We start from the raw sequence: 18,341 nt of genomic DNA, 5'->3' as shown, positions 1-18,341 counted from the left end.
CTAAATGATGATTATTTCTATATTGATCATAGTTCTATTTTCATTCTCTTTGTTTCTTTTCTTCTATCATCATTGGTTGGACAAATATATATATATATATATATATATGAAAAACTCTCTATTGAACTGGGTAACCGACTTTTGAACGCTGCATTCGTCTGCATGCAAACGTATTTAATCATATCTACCTTTTTTTTTATCTATCAATGAAGTATTCATTTCTCTTTATACTAATAATAATAAAAAAAAAAAAGAATCTTGTTTTTTTTTCTTCTTTTATCCAATCAACTATCATCCAGTTTTATAAAAGTAATAAGTTGGGGGGAGATGATTACCGAAAAAGGTCATCCCCTCACTCAACATCAGATTTGTCTATTGGATGAGTATTTTTTTTTATTTCTTTCCCCTATTCCGGGTGGCTGCTGCACCCAGCTCCCATTTTCAATAATGTGGCAAACCTAAAAAAGAACAAAGAAAAACAAATTGTCAATGCTTTTTCTAATGTCATCGTGTTACCCACAAGATCGTCATATTCTGTTATTTGTTGTTCTTGGGTTCAAAAAAAAACAATCATCCTTTCATTTCATTTATCTATTTAATTGAATCTCTTTCTCACACTCATCATCTATTCACACACATATATCTATTTACTATAAATATATATATATCAATTACAGTAACAAGTTTTTTTTTTCTTTGGTAAGATGCATTATCACGATCTAACCATATTTTTTTTTTCTTTCTTGACTACCAAAAAAAGTGACACTGACGAGAAATCATAGGTCAAAAAAAAAAAAACAAAGTTCATCCCTTTGGGCGTGAGTTGCCTCCTATTTTCTTTGTTTCTCTCTCAACTTTATTTTGATGCAATCAACGCCCTTTTCTTTTGTAAAAAAAAAAAAAATAACAAATGGTCTATCAAAGATCTATCAACATCCCCTGCCTATCCTCCTATTTTCATCCCCCTCTTCCTTCGCCAGTTTCTACGCCTATTTTCATCCTGTTTGCAGAAAAAAAGAGAAATATCATTGAAAATGTATGTGTGATACAAAATCTTCATTTTTTTTATGGGTGATACGAACTGTATGTCTTCATGCTTTGTTGACTCACACATCCCGAGGTTTTTTCATTCTCTTCTCCCCCCAAAAGAAATAATATAAACCAACAAAAAAAAAAAAAAATAGAGGGGTATCTTTATTTATCATAAACCTGATATCTAACCTATACTATAACTAATTATTCCGTCCGCATATCTCCATCCAAAAGATCTTGTAATAATAAACTTTCGATAAAGTAGAGATCCGGTTTGGCAAGCATATACGATGATTGATATACATATAAACTAATATGGTGTATAAAAAAATCTAGTTGTAATATAGATCCTATATTGTGCATCGTCAACATTGGTCGTTTCAATTCCCCGCTGGATGGCAACGTTGTGGTATGTTGTGTCTTCATCGTTGTGACACCTTCCTGTTCCATAAGCATTGTCTTAGCATTGTTGTTTGTTGTTCTTGAAATATCTTCTATCTTGTCTTCAAGTTGATCCATCATTGTTGGTGTCATATCCGTCGTTTTAGGTTGTTGTTCACGTTGAATCAGAGCCTCCACAGTGTCACGAATAAATATCCATTGGTAACTAACATCATGAGAATCAAATAATAATAATGAGTTTCAAGAAAACACCCCCCAAAAAAAAACTTACACTTGAAAAGAATCTAATTCCAAAGTACAAAGTAAATCCAAAAATTTACATCCACCTAATGCGATCTGTGCTTCTTCAGGTCGATCATGACTTGCATTCGCTAATACTGCATTGAATAATCGCATCTAATATAAAAAAAAATCAATCAATCTTTGTTTTTTTTTTTTTTTATTTACCAATTCAGAGATCAATACAGGCCAAAAGTTAATCAAATGTTTTTGAGAGAAACGAAGTAATAAGATCCGAAGACAAAGATAGATTTCTACATGTACCATTTCACTATGATCGAGTTTAAGTAGATCCACGATTTTTTCTTGCAACGAAGGAAGTTGTGGCACAAATTGATCCATGGTACCTGCAAAGATCACAAAAGATACTCGACGTAAATGTAATGCTCTTTGCCAGGTTTCTTGATCCTTATTTGTTGTGAAGAATGCACTGTTATTGACGGTTGCTGATGTCGTAATCTTGCCCATTAGTTCCATAAATCGATCCTTTTCCAAGCTAAACATAGTCGCCAAAATCTTGCACCATTTCTTCGCCGTTGTTCTTGTCATATAAAAGAATCGTCCTTCATTGAATACATCCCATACTTCTTTTCTCCATGTCTTGTAGGTAAACGGCATTTTGGCCATTTCAACCACTTGATCCACTATGACTGCGCCGCCATGCAATAATCCACTTGTTGATGATCCATTGCTATACAATGTTGGCATACTAGACATAGTTGTTCTTGATCGAAGATGAGGTCCAATCACATAATAAACTAAATTGTTCAGTAACGAGTTGATACGATCTTGATCACCCATGAGTTGACGTAATTGAGGAATCACATGAATAGCAAGATAATGATTGAGTTGTATGATCAAAAAGTCTTCTCGAGATTTCCAACTTGCTTTCTTTTCCAAATCAGATACTGTACTTGTCGATAAATTTCGAGGAACACCACCATCATGTATGAAACCAGTACCGGTATCAAAAAATAACTCAGTGCCGACTGTTGATTGTTGCATTGAGATAGTTGTAGCCGTCGTTGATGTTGTAGCGAGAGAACCACCAGCAGCAGAAGATATAAAAGGAGATGCTGATCCTGATGATCCTGAAGTGTGATATGATTCCAATGGCGGTAGTTGTTCCTCCTCAAATACATTACTACGTCCACGAAGCCAAAGTCCTTGATCAAATGATCGTCCCGCAATTAAAATACAGTAATCCACACATCTTTGATAAAGGTCTTGTGCATCCTTGCGAGCCTTTTTATCCTCTGAGAATCGTATAAATCCATCCAATGCCACTGTCAAAAATCGTAGTAGTCCCGGTAAAAACATCTTGTACGCTGAGGCTTGAGACAGATATTCTTTGGCAAACGTGTATATTGAAGGCCATAAAGTACATGCTATTTCTGGTCTGACCATTTCTTGACAATAGATTTCCGCAAATCGAAGTAATGAGGTATCCGTCCTAATTGAATACAAAGTAAATTAAATGAGACATACCTCTTTCTTATATAAAAAAAAAAAAAAAAAAAAAAAAAAAAAAAAAAAAAAAAACTTACAATTTTCCAATTCGTGAAATAGGTCGTTTTCGATGTGATGGTGGTATACCAGGTGTTCGTTGTCGAATACTATCCAATAATATCGTCATGGTTTGTTGAGGAGTATTGGTAGGTATACATGTCAATACTTCCATTGCCATCATTTGAAAATGATCATTGGATACCTAAAAATGATAATCATACAGAGTCAGTTCTCCTATATATCTATATATTTGACTTACTTCATATTCCAAAGCAATTGGATTCTCCATAAAAAAGAGCTCGACAAATCCTTCAATGACTTCCACAGGACAATGTTTGTATAATATTTCGAATGTCGTTTCCAGTCTCGCCTTGACATGATCTGCAGCATAGGCAAATGATTGTAATACTGCATCCTTTTTGGCAAAACCAATGACATCCACGGTACTTTGATCCCAAGTAGGCTGTCGAAATACTCGCCATACATCCAAAAGAATATGAAGTATGATTGGTAAATGATATAATAATGCATTGCGTGGTTTAGACTTGTCACTGATGTTTGAAGAAGAATCCATCGTTTCGTTTATTGTTCCGGTAGCTGTTGTTGCGGGATATTGCAATATCAGCTGAATTAGTCCCCATAATTCAGTATGATCTTCCACTCGAGGCATCATCAAGTAGTGAGGTTCCACACCTTGTTGTTCTGAAGAGGATGACCAAATATCACTGAGAGATCGATCCGTTATACAACACGTAACAAGTTTTTCCAGTCCATTCAAAAATACCAAAATATCCGTTTCAGGTCCACCAATAATAGCACTGCGTTCTTGTATCAAAGGTTTTGTAGTTGAAGCATCATTTCGTCCATCGCTTGATTCATCATCGTCTGTAACCTTTTCATCCATATCATTCAAGTATTTCCAGTTTAGACCATTAACATGAGTCCCGTCATCCACTTGTACGTTATCTGTGTTGTCCCCATGCATAAGTAGTCGCACTGTTACATTACAAAGATTAACTTGTTGACAAAGGCATATCAGAATAGGCACAACCACTTGACGAAATCCTTGTCGAACATGTGGCAACGTAACAAGAACGAAATCCATCCATTGTAAAAGTAGAGGTCGATTGTTGGCAGTGTGAAAAGCATCAAGAACACATTTGACATAAAGGTTGGCCGTCGATCGTGCCAATTTCAAAGCTTCTTGTTGTACCTGATAAGTTGTTGAGATACTTTCGCGACGACGTCGTTGTTGTTGAGATGGAGAAGATAATGATGACATGGATGATGCATTAGATAATGGTGAAGGTGACATGTTATCTGAGATCGTTGTCCATGATCGTTGTCTTTGATGTCGTTTGGTATTATTTTGAGGCGTAGTTGTCGAATTCATATTTGATTTGTGACCAACCATATTTGTACCAGCTGCTGTGATTGACATTGTCGCATGTAAAAGATGTAATAGTTTGGGTTGAATATCGAGATCACCTGATGAGATGCAAAAGAGTAACTTTTGTAATACGCTTTTTTGAATAAGACTTGTTATCGTCATATCAACATAATCAAGTTTAGAGATGATGAGATAGAGTAGATCCGATGCATGTAGCTGTATTTGACGCACAGGCTTGATTATCTTGGAATAGAGTTTGTCACAAGGTTCAGACTCCAGAAATCTATCAGATATAAACAAAAAAAAAAAAAATATTATTAAATTTTGTTATTACAACTGTGTTTTTTTTTTTCTTATACTGAAATTACCTAATTGCAATATGTACCAAAAGTTCCAAAAAATTCAAATTTGGATGATCTATTATAAGATACAAAAAAAAAAAAAAAAAAAAGAGTAATTAATTGTTAAATTTCAAAATTGACTAATTCACGATAAATCATCACAATAATACCTTTTGTAGAGATACCAAGACCAGATTCAATCAATAAAGGCATTAATCCAGCATCACCAATTGTATAATTGCTACATGCCTTCAATACACCAACACCACCGAATTGAATAAGTGTTGTCAAAGTCGTCAGCATGTAATCCACAATATCCATATCAAATGAACGCATATATAAAAAGTAAGGAACTGTAAAATAGATATCGTCTTGTTGTTGAGGAGGGAAAACCGATTGATAAACATAAGGTATCCTTTTTTCCGTTGACCGACGAATGATATATCGATTCAATAATGTGGTAATAAAAGGTTCCAAGAGTCGAGCATAACTTTTCAAGTGACATCTAATCCAAGTTTCCGCAGCACGACGATTCACAGGGCTAGTATCATCACGTAACAAATCCAACATTAAGAACATAGGTCGCGAGAATAATGTTGAGACTTCCACCATGTTTTCAGATAGTTCCCAGAAAATACCAAACTTTTCATAATTGACCATCCGTTCTTGATCATCTTTAATAATCAAATAACTTGCCATAATTGCCTCCACATGATGTGCAACAGATGTATCTGTCAATAACCATAATAGTTCTACCGTTCGCATATGTAATAATTGAGTGGATGGTCCAAGAAATATCCATAACTAACATAATATAATTATCATTCGTCAGCTCAATAACCTTTTTTTTTTTAAAAAAAAAAAAAAAACATCCTTTTGATTCATAATGATCTCATGACTTACTTTGTTCAAGATTTGTTTAACTTGATGCTTGTTTTTCAATATGGAGTCATCCAAAAACCATTGTTGTCGTATCAACTGAGCTAAGGTAGATAAACCAGCATCGACTACGCCAAATTCACGACTTTGTTGACAACATCGAAGTAAAATTTGTATCAATTCTGTATCAAGTTGTTGTTGTTGTTCATCCTTATCATCCTGACTTTTTCGAGTATTGCCAGCACGATCAGCATGTTTTGCCACAGTCGTCAATACCAAGCAAGCGCCATGAAGTACTTGTTCCAATTGAGCATCGAGAGATTGTAAACGATTTCCATCCACACCGACATCTACACCATTTGTATTCATATTGTTTTCTGGGGCTACCACATAATTGTTGACCAATTCTGCCAAAAATCGAACCAAATTTCTTGTTATTTCATTCATCAAAGTTGATCCTCGTATCGGTCCATAAGAAGGTTTGGTGACTGCAGCAATTGTTTCGTCATCCAATGTAATCGTCGATGTCCTTTGACTTGTAAGATCGCCTTCATCTTCTTGTTCTTCATTTTCCATTGTTGTTGATTTGTTGTTAGATGATACCATGCTTGTTGTACTTGTAGCTGTGTTGTCACTATCTCCATCTTTGATACTATGTTGTTTGGTGTCACCAATACGTTGCTTTATACCATAAAAATCGCGTGCATATTCTAAAGCATCCATACCCGTTTTGAATTCCTTTTGGTAATCCGGTGATGTTATTGATAGGGATGAGTTTTCACCAACCGGTGTCGATAGTTTTCGTTGTCGATCCATAAATACAGAATCCGGCAATTGCTTCAAGATGATGAGAATAATATCGATGCATTGAATCACATGATTGAGTATTCCAGTAAAGGAGACATGTCGTATGGATTCCTGGAAATAATAAATAATAATAATAATAATATAAGATTATAATCAGTTATTTGACTCATAGCATTTTTTTCTCCCCTTGTTATTTCCATTATTTAGATTCTTCCTTACCTGAAGTTTCTGGGTTAGTGCTACCAAAACAAGAGGTAAATGCATATGTTTGATTTCTTCATCGGTAAATTTGAAAGATCCCAGAGTAAATTCGACCAATTTGAGTCCAGTTTTTCTTGATGGTTGACCAAATTTGGATGATGATGCTTTGGATAGAGGAGGGAATGAAATGTCAATAATATTGAATAGCTTTCCCCATATCAAATAGGGCTCGATCATTTCCATCCACATATTTGCTGTTTGTAAGATCTAAATAAGGATAATTGATTTTTTTCTTCTTCTTTAGTTTCCAGTTCTACTATATCTCTATCTATTTTATTCTTTTACCTCTTGCTCCACTGATCCATGTTCGTCATACCCTTGAAGACTAATCAAAGAATCGATAAATATGTTGTTCACAATAGGTTGACCAATTTCCCATTTATCCAGTAAAGAAATCAAGATCTTGTATGGTTTCTGTGCATCAGTTACTACCGAGGATACATCTTTGTTGTAAATACCCATATCATCCTCCACCATGTGTTTATCGTAAGATGTTGTAAAAAATAAACTCTTGATAGCCTGGGTTGCTGGTTTCTCTGCATAACGATGGAAGTATTGGAGTTGTGATTGTGATGTTGTATCCTGTCCTAATAGCCAAGCATATAATCGACGATTGAGTGACATGTCTTTCCGTAAAACAATCGATAAAGCGGAACGTGTCAAGATCACTAGATCATCGTGCCGCAGTGTTCTATAACCATATTAAAAAAAATAGATTAGATTTTATTTTGTAATCAACTTGATATATTATTTCTTTTTACCTGTGTTGTAAAACATAATTTTGCACCAACAATTCCAACATGCCACGTTGAACAAGTAATTGTTGATCCATCAATGTCGTTGAGAATGCACGTACCATTAATCCAATATTTTCAGGTCCACCCAATACTAAAGCCACATCTTCAGTATTAACGATTTTCGGTAAACGTCGTAATAGGTAGTTGAGTGTAGCCAATCGCAAATTGTTATTGTTGATCATGATCAACCATATACAAGAGTAGAAAAATGGTAATTCCACTATATTCGAGAGTCGATCCAACATTGTCACTACCTTGTCAAAACCTTCACTTCCTTCCTCTTCTAAAGCTGGTAAAAGTGCAATAATAAATCCGCGCATCGCTGGCCGTAATTTCACACCAAGAGGATAATAATATTTTTCGAATAAAGTTAATAGTTGAGGCTAATAATAATATCAATAAAAAAAAAAGGTAAAGAGAACATATAATGTAAATCACTTCTTCCCTCTTATAAGTATTTTTTTTCTTTACCTTGACATGAGTAGCAGCATATTGTATAAATGGGAACAATCCAACCGACCATAATGGTAAATCTTCAGCCAGTTGTTGTCTCTGGAGGTAAAAACAAAAGGAAAAAAAATAAAAGATGAGTTCAATAGTAAACAAGTTTAGTAATACTTACACCAATAGTTTCTAATATATAAGCATATACTTCCAAGGTTTTTTGATGTACACCAGCAGGGAATCCAGGATTTAAACATTGAGCTAATCGTTTTGAAACAATTTGTTTGTGAGGTATAACTTGGAATTGAGGATAGGCTTGAAAAGACTATGGTAAGAGAAAAAAGGGTGGTTAAAGCCTATCTATTTTCTTTTTTTTTTTTTTTAAAAAAAAAAAAAAAGATTTTTTTATATACCTTCAATAGTCTTCCAAGAAATGAGATGATATCAGCCCATTCATTCACAGCATCAAAGGATTGTAAGTTTCGTTCAATAAGTTGTACATATTTTCTAAATCGTGGGTCTTGGTGTTCTTTCTCTGGCATTAGTCTTCCCCTTTCCTTTTTTTTTTATTCAGCGTAAGTATTGTTTTGTTGTATTTATTTGATATAAAAAAGAGTAGCTGAAAGGAAGAAACGTGTTAGCTCCAGAAAAGCACAATTCTTTTTTTTTTTTATTAGCCTCCCCAGAGAGTTAAATTTTAGCCAATAGAATTCCTTTTTTCCGCTGTGAAAGGAATTGAAGATTTTGAGATTTTACAGCCAAAATTTTCAAATTCCTCAGCTAAATCTTGGCTGTGAAAATAAATCGTCGAAGGGTCATCAGGCAATTTTTCGAAAAATCAATGAAATCTTTTGGTATTCTTTATTTACACTATTAGGTGGCATGGTAAGCCATAAAATGATATGAGATGATATTAAACTACTTTTTTTTTGAGAGGAATCCAATGGTGATCATTTTATTGGATGATGATCATTATTGGATGAAAGATGGCGATATTTTTTTTTTTTTTTTTTAGTTTACTCTATAAAAGATAAGGTATAAATTAAGACAAATGAAAGAGAATGATTTCGTCTATGTTATGTCCAAGTTTGGTACGATGATGATGATTTTTGAGTGAGTTACAAAAGTATACAACAATACACGCTTACCTTATTTGATCATCTTTTAAAAATTTCAAGGAAATAGGGCAACGGATAAAATACTATTGGGCAATATTAAGTTACTTTTTGAAGATGAATCGAAAAATAGGATTTTTATTGGATAATGATCATTTCTTTTTACAAGTTGGGAGAGAAGTTATAAAGTGATACTAATAGGTCAAATAGAATGATTTATTTAATTTATGTTCAATCTCAATTTGGAGAATAAGGCTAACTATCAACATCAAAGCTAGATGATAAAGGGAAGAAAGAAAGGGAGAGAGAAGCAATCACTCTAGAAGAAGATGATGTTGCATAATTCACTTGCCTTTGGTATTGATCCGATTTCTTCAGTTCTCATTCCTCTTTGTATATTGATTCAATCGTCTATGTGTAATAATAATAATAATAATAATAATGAAGTGTGGTCGGAAATTTCCTTCTTCTCCCGTTTATCTCAACAAACTTTAAGTATGTATTGCCTTATTTTGAAGAAGAACTTGACCAGGAATTTAACTAAATAAACATAGCCACACTGTATATATGGTCAAGGATAAAATCATACCGGAATATAAACATGATCGTTCCGATTTCTTTGTAATAAACATAATAAGAATGATCATCATAGATAACAAAAGATAAGAGATGCATCAGAATGTTTTATTGATATGTAAAAATACAGAAGAAAATAAAAAAAAAAAAAAAAGATGAGAGAAGTGGGGTATGAATTGAAACAATAAAAGTGGTAAAGTAGATACATATAATAAACTATAAAGTAGATTCTTTTGATACAGGTACAATACCATCATCATCATCATAATCATTTTGTTTCCCATTTTCTTCTTTTTCTTGTTGTTGTTGTTGTTGTTGTTGATGTTTTTCCAATCCTTGATCTTGCAATTGATGAGCCTCTTTTGATTTCCTATCCCTTTCTTCCCAAAGATTTGGTACTTTGATCTTGACAAATGTAGGGTATACCAACTTATCGATATAAATGTTCCGTAACTTTGTTTGAATAAGATCTGTCAGCTTAGGGATGTCTTCCAACTTGGTCCTTGATCCAATCAATGATTGTACTTGTAAATCTAGCACAAAATCAGGATAAGAAGAGATTGCAATATATCGTTCCAATGGTTTGTCTGGTTTTGTCGTTGTTTCTGGTGGGTTAATCAATTCAATCGTCAACTATATATAAAGAAAAAAGTCAATATGGTTTTCCTTTTTTTTTTTCTTTCCTATTTCATCCTTACCGTGCCTGAAAACCTCACTACAGATAATAATAAAGATACCGGTAAAGCGGCAAAAGATTGTCTTGGCCAATTCAATATGACTTGTGTTTCAATACCCAAAGTAACTTGATCGTTATATTCAAAGTCGATTTCAGCACGCTAAACAAAAAAAAAAAAAATGAATATTTGTCTCTTTTTTTTTTTTTTTTTTTTTATTCTTTGCTTTACCATGGATCCAATTTCATCAGATGGTCGAATCCTTGCGTTACTAAAGATAGGGAATTCATCACCAAGATTCAATTCTGTCACATGAATAGGACCCTAAACATACCAACAAAAAAAAAAAAAAAAAAAAAAAGGTGGTCAATATCATCCCCTTTTTTTTCAGGTTTAACTGACTACTTTACCACAAAGTTAGGTCGTACACCTCCATTAATGAGTTCGTCAATGGAAAGCATGAGTCTATTGTTGATCTTGGCATCATCGCGATACTGTAAAATAGCTTGAGCAAATAGAACGTTGAGCCAATCTGTGCTTTCAGGAGGATGGTGAATGATATCATAATAAGTTTTGGACGTGATCAATGCTACAGGAGGAGCTGATGTCATGGCCGGATTTGTTCGATAGTGAGGTGCTGTAGAAAGTCTTGATGGAATATATCTCTAAAAATATAAAATATAATCAATAAAAAAAAAAAAAAAAGGAAAAACAATAACATTTATATATGCCACTTTTATTACCTTTTTCACGCGTTTGACATCCTCCATTAATAGATATCGAATAACAAAGAATACTACAACAAGAACACTGACTTGACCGAGAAGAAGTCCTTGCATAAACGATACGATTCGTACATACTGATATGACGCATTTTCATCCACTGCGCAATGTTTGACTAGTTCCTTGAGATCATTAGACAGATCCATCATAGTCGTCGTCGTCGTCGTCATGTTCGTTTATTGTTCTTTGTCTATGTCGTTGTTTCACTTGTTGTATGAATTATATGTATATAGATAAAAGATAATATATAAAGAAGAAGAAGAATGAAACTCTTTTTTTTTTCTATTGTTCAGGTTCAAGTTTCCAAAAAAAAAAAAAAAAAAATAAAGTGAGAGAGAGAAAATAAACATGAGTATATACCCCCCAGCCTGGATCCCTTCTCTTTTGAAACCCAGCAGTGGATGGTATAATCTTTCAAGGATGATCATGCAGATGAAAAAACTAAGTAGGAAAGTAAAAGCTGGGTGAAAGGAATGTTTTGATCGGGAATAAGTGAGAGATAGATAGATAGAGAGAGAAAATCATCGGTCAGTTTTGATGGTCATTAATATAACAATGTTCATTTGAAATAGAAAAAAAAAAAAGAAAAGTTTGTTGTTAGGATGATTTTTTTTTTTTTTTTTTTTTGATCAAGAGCAAATAGATCATCATAGTATTTTAGTTGGAGAGATAGATTCTAACCAAGAAAATGGGCCCAATTTTGATATCTCGGGAATTTATTTCTTAGAGGTATAAAAATCATTAACAAGATGGATAAAGAACTTAACATTTCTTGTTCTCTCTTTTTTCCTTTCTTTCTTTCTTTTCACGACAACTCTTTTTTCATTTCCTTCACTCCTTTCTTTTTTTTAAAAAAAAAAAATGAAAACTACTTCCATTATTGCAGTATCCGCCATTTTAGGTTCCGGTATCTTGTCTGGTGGTAAAGTGATCATTCTTCATATTAAAAAGATATTCATTCATTTTTTTTTAATATATATTATGACTAGTTCATGCCAAGAAAGAGAAAAAACATAAAAAGTACGAAGAAGAACATGAAGAACGAGGAAGAGGAGGAGAAGAAGATCCAGGCGTATTCACAAGGACAGTAACAAGGACTGTCCATGTTACTCGGACTCAAACTGAAATTGTATATCCTACTCCTAATGTAAGTATTAAAAAAAAAAAATCCGATGAATTTTTTGCATAATCCAAATTTTTTTTTTAAATTCCTATATAGGAATGGCTCTGGAAGCACTTGCCTGGTAATCCTGACTATATTCCAGGTAGTGATGTAGTTGTTGCAGAATTTGAAGTGGACAAGCATCATAAGAAACATCATGATGATGATGATGATGATGATGATCATGACGATGATTACCATCATCATCATGGATACAAGGCCAAAGGAGCTTGGATAGAAGGTGGAGATCAAGCGATCCCCATCATCCCTGAAGATGAAATTCCTCCCAGTGCCACGACGGTCTTTGCTCCTGAAGAGAACGGAGAAGTGGTTGTCAACAGTTCAGGATGGACTGGTCATCATTACAAGAAGAAGGGTAAAGGTCACAAGCACAAGGGTCATGATGACGACGATGATGATGATGATGATGATGATGATGACGATGATGATGATCATGATGATCATGATGGTCATGATGGTCATGATGGTCATGATGACCATAAAGATAAGAAATCTCATCATAAGGGTGGTAATGGTGGTGGTAACTCCAAGAAGGATGATTGGAAGAAGAAGTCGGATGGATACAAGATCAAAGAAGTTGAAGGTCTGGCTGCCCAAAACGCCTCATCTTCCAGTAGTGCTGCTATTGATGCCACTTCTGTAGCTGGTGGTGTAGCTGAAAATGCTGCTTCTACCGCCTCTGCTCCCTCCACTCAAAAATCATCCAGTGCTTCATCTTCCCCTTCTGCCGGAAAGGTCGCTGCTGCTTCTTCCTCTGTTGCTGCTTCATCATCACGCAAACCTTCCACTTCTCCTTCCGTCACTGCCGCCAATGGTTCCTCTAATACCTTCAAGGTCACCACTTCCTTGGTGGCTGCTATGGCTGCTGCTGCTGCCTGGTGCCTTGCTTAATTCCCTTCACTTTCTCTCTTTTTTTCCTTTTTTTTTTTTTGTTTCTGTTTCTCTTTTTTTTTTTTCCTTTATAATTAGTGTTTCATTCCCTTTTTCAATTAAAATCGATCAAAAATAAAGCCTTGTTCTTTTTGTTTATAAAAAAAAAAAATCCCTCTGTTACACATGATAGTCCCCCCCCTTTCAAATCCCTTATGCTGTTATCCTACAGGTTATGCGCGTAGATCCACTTTTGACCTCACAAGATATCCGCATCCTTATACCCCTTTTCCTATTCCATAATTATGATGTTGTCTTGTTGTTTGATTCGTCCATTCAAAAAAAAAAAATATCCATTCTTTATTGATACACAAAAAAAAAAAAAAAAAAAGATGATGATAGTACTAGGAATCAAAAGGATAAAGAATGAATGAGATCAAAAAAAAAAAAAAAAAGGAATAACTCTAAACTATAAAAAAAAAAAACACTAAACTAAATTATGGGCGATTTAAATTTCAATTTACCACAGCTGAGTAACCTTTCCCGAAGCATAGATTCTTGACCAAATTCATCATCGGCTGGAATATGAAGACAAGGTGTTGACTTGATAGGAATATCATGCATATGAGTAGTGTCCTTATTCTCTTCTTCATCTTCTCCAGAGGCTGGCATGACAATGGCGGCAGGGCATTCATATGATTGTTGTTGAGATGAAGGAGATAATAATGAATGGTGAGGAATGTTGTGTTGTAGTAATAGTTCTTGTTGTTGTAAAAGTTGTTGTTGTAATCGTCGAATTTGTAATTGAGTAGATGTATAACTACTAGATGCACGTCGACTTGTTGATGATTTTAATGCTAAAGATGTTGATGATGCTGATAATGCTGTTGTTGATGATGATGATGATGATAGTAATGAAGGTGATAATGTTGATGATACTGACGATAATGCTGATGAACGACGATAATAGGGTGTAGCTGATGATAAAGCAGTTGTAGAAAGTGCCACCCGACGTTGTAACTGTTTCAATCTATCCTGTAATACCTTATTGCGTTTCTCAGAATATCTGATATAATCTGCAGTCTTGAATAAGATGGTACTTTTGCTGTGTGGCATGTTTTTTAAACTAGGTATTAAATCAGTCAGTTGTTGGAATCCATGACGAATATTCTGACGTCGTTTTTGTTCAGAGGCAATATGATTGGCACGTTTTTCATCTTGGCTAAGTACATGATGGCTTGAAGGAGAAATGGATGATGATTGTTGTTTTTCTTGTTCATTTTCCTGAGTAAGATCAAAAAAACAAAAACAAAGCCAATTTGTCAATTCTATTTTTATGTACTTGCTTTGATCGGAAATAGATTAAACCTTACCTCTTGTTTATCTTTGTTGGTCACGGGAATGATCAAAGAAGAAGAAGAGAAAGTGTTGTAAAATGATGATGATGGAATCAGATCTTCTTCAAAAGGAATTGAAATAGAGGTTCGTTGTCTAGATTTCATGGGTTCATAAGGACTAGGATCTAAAGAAAGTAGTACAAAAAAAAAAAGAATAAAGTGAGTGACCCTTGAATCGTTAAGGTACCCATTCTTTTTTTTTTTTTTTTTTTTTTTTTACCGTCAAATACAAGTGGTTCAGATAACTCATCAGGATCACATAAACTTGAACAAGAATCAGCTTGACCAGTGTAAAGGGAAGGAGGATGATCGCCACTATCAGTACTTGAGATACTTGAAGCTTTGCTACCTGCTACATAACTTTCGTCATATTCCATAAAAAGGGCCATGATTCAGATCGCGTTCAATGATAAAAAAAAATAAAATAAAATAAAAAGTGATCAAAGGAAGAGGAAAAATAAAGCGTATAAAAAAAAATATAAAGAAAAAAAAATGGGTATAGTTTGAATAATAAGAATAGGCAATGAAGTGAATTAAGAAAAGAAAAGAAGGGGAATAGAAAAAAAGAGATAAAAAAAATTAACATTTAACCGATTTTTTTTTTTTTTAATCGAGGAACGGAAGTTGAATATCTACTTTCTTGGTTTTTGATTGGTAGGTACTGTGGGAAAATATCATTTTCGTGCACCATCCTCCCCACACATATTATACAGTAATAGAGAAATTTGATTGAGAAAGGAGAGGTTTTTTTTTATTTCAAAAAAGAAAAATTGATATCTTTCCGCGGAAATCACATCATCCTGACTAAAAATACATTATTTGTTCATATATATATATATATAAATAAATATCTCATATTTCTTTATGATTTAGTCATATATTATCCAATTCATTTTTATCATCATTATAGAGATCATCAATAACAAAAAAAGGCAGAGAACTTGTTTCTTTTTTGATATAAAAACTTTAAATGCTCCACAAAGTATTCAATTCCGCCAAACTTCTCACGGCTAGTTTCGTGATTTATGAAAAGAGGAACAAAAGTGGGTAACCAACGGAGTTGAAATGATGACACCATTTTTCCAAACTAGTGTACTTGGATATTTCAGGAAAGAGAATAGTCTGACCGGAGAACGAACAAAGAGTTTCTTAATAATCTGTAAAGCCAATCCTGTAAGATGTTTTCCATATTTGTCATTGGGATCTTAAAAAAGAATGTTTATTGATTCGAATAAAAGTTAGGAAGAGAATTTTTAAAAAAAAACATGCTAAACTATTATACGATCATATAAAGAAAGAGAATAAAGATAAATATCATAGTAAAAAAAAAAAAGAAGGATTGAAATGAATAAAAGCATAAAAAAAAAGAAAGAGAATCAACTTGTAAATCAACATCCAGATGAAGAGGTAACAGTGGTAGAGGAAGAGGATGACTTGGAAAAGGATAAAATGGATTGAGATACATTGTTGTTCTTGTTGCTTGTTTCCATCATAGTTGTTGTTCTATTTCCAGTGACAGCCATCACTTGATCAAGATTCTCCAACATGGCAGTAGTACGAGTAAGCATACATGTCAAATTAGTGACTTCCCGTTGCAATTCATGACGATGAGCTTCAAGCATTTGATGTGTATGTTGTCGATTGGCATTGGGATTCAAAAGAGCAGACACGGTAGCAAAAGCAGCAGCAGCAGCAGCAGCGACAGTAGAGTTGGATGAAGGTTCATATGGTAATGACATGGGCGAATTGACAGTAGTAGATGGTGTTGATGAAGAAGGTGAAGAAGGTCTGGCGGGTGATAAAGGTTGCATTGTATCATGAGGTACCATAGGAGGAGAAGGTAAACCAGGTAAAGAAATAGGAGGTAATCTCTTATCACTTTCATTGGATGGATTCAATAAACTAGCCAAATTGGAAGATTTCACAGGATGTAGAGGTGGTGAAGGTAAATGTTGACGATGATGATGACGATTGAAAGCATCAGGCTCCATCGATTCCACAATAGTGCTTACATTGGGTAAAGTGAGAGATTGATTCGATTTTGTTGTTGCTGTTGTTTTGGCGGCAAGAAGAGGTAATTCAAGTCGTTTTGCAGGTGGTGATACATGATCAATAGAATCATCCAAACTTGATTTACGTTTATTTCCAATAATATCAGATGATGTTGTTGTTGTCATAGTAGCAGGAATAGCCACTCGTTTTCGACGTTTGATGATAGATCGTTTCATTGTGATAGGTCGATGTACACTATGGAGTTTGTAATATAATCCACATGCATTGCAAATAGTGTTTCCGTCACCATCACGTCGCCAAAGAGGAGTTGTTGTTGTATTGCAGTTGAAACAAATCATTGAACGATTGCTATCAGACTTGTCAGATTGTTCACTATCACTTGCAGTAGTATCATCAGGAGTAGAAACAGAATCAGATGATGATCCAGATGATGATGAAGAAGGAGAAGAAGTAGAGTATATGGGAACAATAGCAGGTGGTGAAGGTTGAATAGGTAATTTCATAGCAATAGGAGCAGGAGCCAAAGCCACAGGAGCCAAAGGAACAGGACGTTTTGTAGAATTTCTTTTCAACCATGGAGGACGAGTAGTATTTCTAGCTTTCAAATAAAGACCACAAGCATTGCAAATAGTTTCACCTTGAGGAGAACGTCGCCAAAGAGGAGTGGATTGAGTTCCACAGTTCGAACAAGAGGTCAAGGGTGTTGTTCCAAATTCCGATATCGCGGCACTGGAGCTGCACGGTTCAACGACATTAGCACTATCCATAGTAGTAGTAGTAGAAGTGTTGTCATTGTTGGAAGTATCCAAGATTCGTTGGTCGAAGCCAGTAGGAGAGGACTGGTCTTGTTGAGTCTGAAGATTGACTGAATCAGTTGACGGTACGTGTAAGTCCTGGTTATTGGTTGGTATCGCCGGGCATTTATGGCAAGAATCCACACTGGTTGACGTCGAAGGCTTGTTGTAAAAAGGCGACTTGACAGTCATTTTAGGTGGATTAAAAAGAAAGAAATAGATTCAAGAATAAAAGTAGATGAATGTATAAACTCTATATTATATATATATATATAAAAGGTATGAGTCATACAAGTCACTTTTTTTTTATTTATTTTTAATAATTTACCTATTGTACCAATGAGGAAATAAAGTAGAAGAGAAGAGTTATATAAGAGAGAGAGAGAGAGAGACAGAAGTAAAAAATGTATAAAGGTGAAAAGAAGAGGAAAAAAAAAAAGATAATAAAAGGAAAAAAAAAAAAAAAGGAAGAGAAGAGAAGAGAAAAAAAAAAAAAGAGGGGACTGAAAAAAAAACATTTTATAAAAAAAAAAAGGAAAAAAAAAAAAAAAGCTCTTGTGAGGGAATTTTTTATTGGCTGGTGATAAGCATCAGATATAGTACAAAACATATAAAATCCCGCAAGCGCCCGTTTTACAATTGATAAGATGATTGCTTTTTTTTTTCTCTCTTCTTATCAGAAATGAACCGCGGGATCAATGCATATTTATATATATACAAAAAGATTATTTTTATTTTATCATTTTTCACTCCTTGATTAACCACACTCCTTAAGGGTTAAATTTCTAGTATGAT

At 34.2% G+C, this 18,341-nt stretch overlaps 5 protein-coding genes across 5 annotated transcripts; 1 reads left to right on the top strand and 4 right to left on the bottom strand.

Annotated features, from left to right (window-relative positions):
• Positions 1-1,236: 1,236 nt before the first annotated feature.
• Positions 1,237-8,683, bottom strand: BX664DRAFT_267482 (Dopey, N-terminal-domain-containing protein; the record flags this gene model as incomplete). Its single annotated transcript, XM_051540952.1, has 19 exons — positions 1,237-1,639; positions 1,706-1,830; positions 1,882-2,386; positions 2,429-2,702; positions 2,862-3,166; positions 3,261-3,387; positions 3,478-3,819; positions 4,030-4,542; positions 4,645-4,895; positions 4,981-5,029; positions 5,139-5,757; positions 5,857-5,883; positions 6,187-6,750; positions 6,883-7,107; positions 7,186-7,591; positions 7,662-8,080; positions 8,169-8,249; positions 8,320-8,466; positions 8,555-8,683. The coding sequence occupies 19 exons, from the start codon at positions 8,681-8,683 to the stop codon at positions 1,237-1,239; spliced, it is 5,511 nt and encodes a 1,836-aa protein (XP_051397388.1).
• A 1,365-nt stretch (positions 8,684-10,048) lies between these two features.
• Positions 10,049-11,589, bottom strand: BX664DRAFT_301121 (uncharacterized protein; the record flags this gene model as incomplete). Its single annotated transcript, XM_051542373.1, has 6 exons — positions 11,250-11,589; positions 10,917-11,171; positions 10,738-10,830; positions 10,531-10,668; positions 10,358-10,465; positions 10,049-10,237 (listed from the first exon to the last, which is right to left on the bottom strand). The coding sequence occupies exons 1-6, from the start codon at positions 11,457-11,459 to the stop codon at positions 10,049-10,051; spliced, it is 993 nt and encodes a 330-aa protein (XP_051397387.1). The 5' UTR covers positions 11,460-11,589.
• A 561-nt stretch (positions 11,590-12,150) lies between these two features.
• BX664DRAFT_352006 (uncharacterized protein) lies at positions 12,151-13,363 on the top strand (the record flags this gene model as incomplete). Its single annotated transcript, XM_051547668.1, has 3 exons — positions 12,151-12,211; positions 12,279-12,436; positions 12,509-13,363. The coding sequence occupies 3 exons, from the start codon at positions 12,151-12,153 to the stop codon at positions 13,361-13,363; spliced, it is 1,074 nt and encodes a 357-aa protein (XP_051397386.1).
• A 417-nt stretch (positions 13,364-13,780) lies between these two features.
• On the bottom strand, positions 13,781-15,290 carry BX664DRAFT_387883 (uncharacterized protein). The gene is made up of 3 exons (XM_051549415.1): positions 14,960-15,290; positions 14,716-14,864; positions 13,781-14,626 (listed from the first exon to the last, which is right to left on the bottom strand). The coding sequence occupies exons 1-3, from the start codon at positions 15,126-15,128 to the stop codon at positions 13,835-13,837; spliced, it is 1,110 nt and encodes a 369-aa protein (XP_051397385.1). The 5' UTR covers positions 15,129-15,290; the 3' UTR covers positions 13,781-13,834.
• Positions 15,291-15,972: 682 nt separating this feature from the next.
• Positions 15,973-18,008, bottom strand: BX664DRAFT_182012 (uncharacterized protein). The gene is made up of 2 exons (XM_051540024.1): positions 17,875-18,008; positions 15,973-17,799 (listed from the first exon to the last, which is right to left on the bottom strand). The coding sequence occupies exon 2, from the start codon at positions 17,736-17,738 to the stop codon at positions 16,128-16,130; it is 1,611 nt and encodes a 536-aa protein (XP_051397384.1). The 5' UTR covers positions 17,739-17,799; positions 17,875-18,008; the 3' UTR covers positions 15,973-16,127.
• Positions 18,009-18,341: the final 333 nt, after the last annotated feature.

The sequence above is a fragment of the Halteromyces radiatus genome (assembly GCF_025201355.1).
Source record: "Halteromyces radiatus strain CBS 162.75 chromosome Unknown BX664scaffold_7, whole genome shotgun sequence".
In the NCBI taxonomy this organism is placed as follows: Eukaryota; Fungi; Mucoromycota; class Mucoromycetes; order Mucorales; family Cunninghamellaceae; genus Halteromyces; species Halteromyces radiatus.
Note: the sequence above shows the minus strand (reverse complement) of the source record. Positions and strands in the feature narration are given on the sequence as shown.

Coding starts and splice junctions, on each gene's coding strand:
- BX664DRAFT_387883 (XM_051549415.1), bottom strand. CDS start 15,128: ATGGCCCTTTTTATGGAATATGACGAAAGTTATGTAGCAGGTAGCAAA. Junction 14,865..14,959: donor TGAACCACTTGTATTTGACG/GTAAAAAAAAAA, acceptor TACTTTCTTTAG/ATCCTAGTCCTTATGAACCC. Junction 14,627..14,715: donor CCAACAAAGATAAACAAGAG/GTAAGGTTTAAT, acceptor GATCTTACTCAG/GAAAATGAACAAGAAAAACA.
- BX664DRAFT_182012 (XM_051540024.1), bottom strand. CDS start 17,738: ATGACTGTCAAGTCGCCTTTTTACAACAAGCCTTCGACGTCAACCAGT.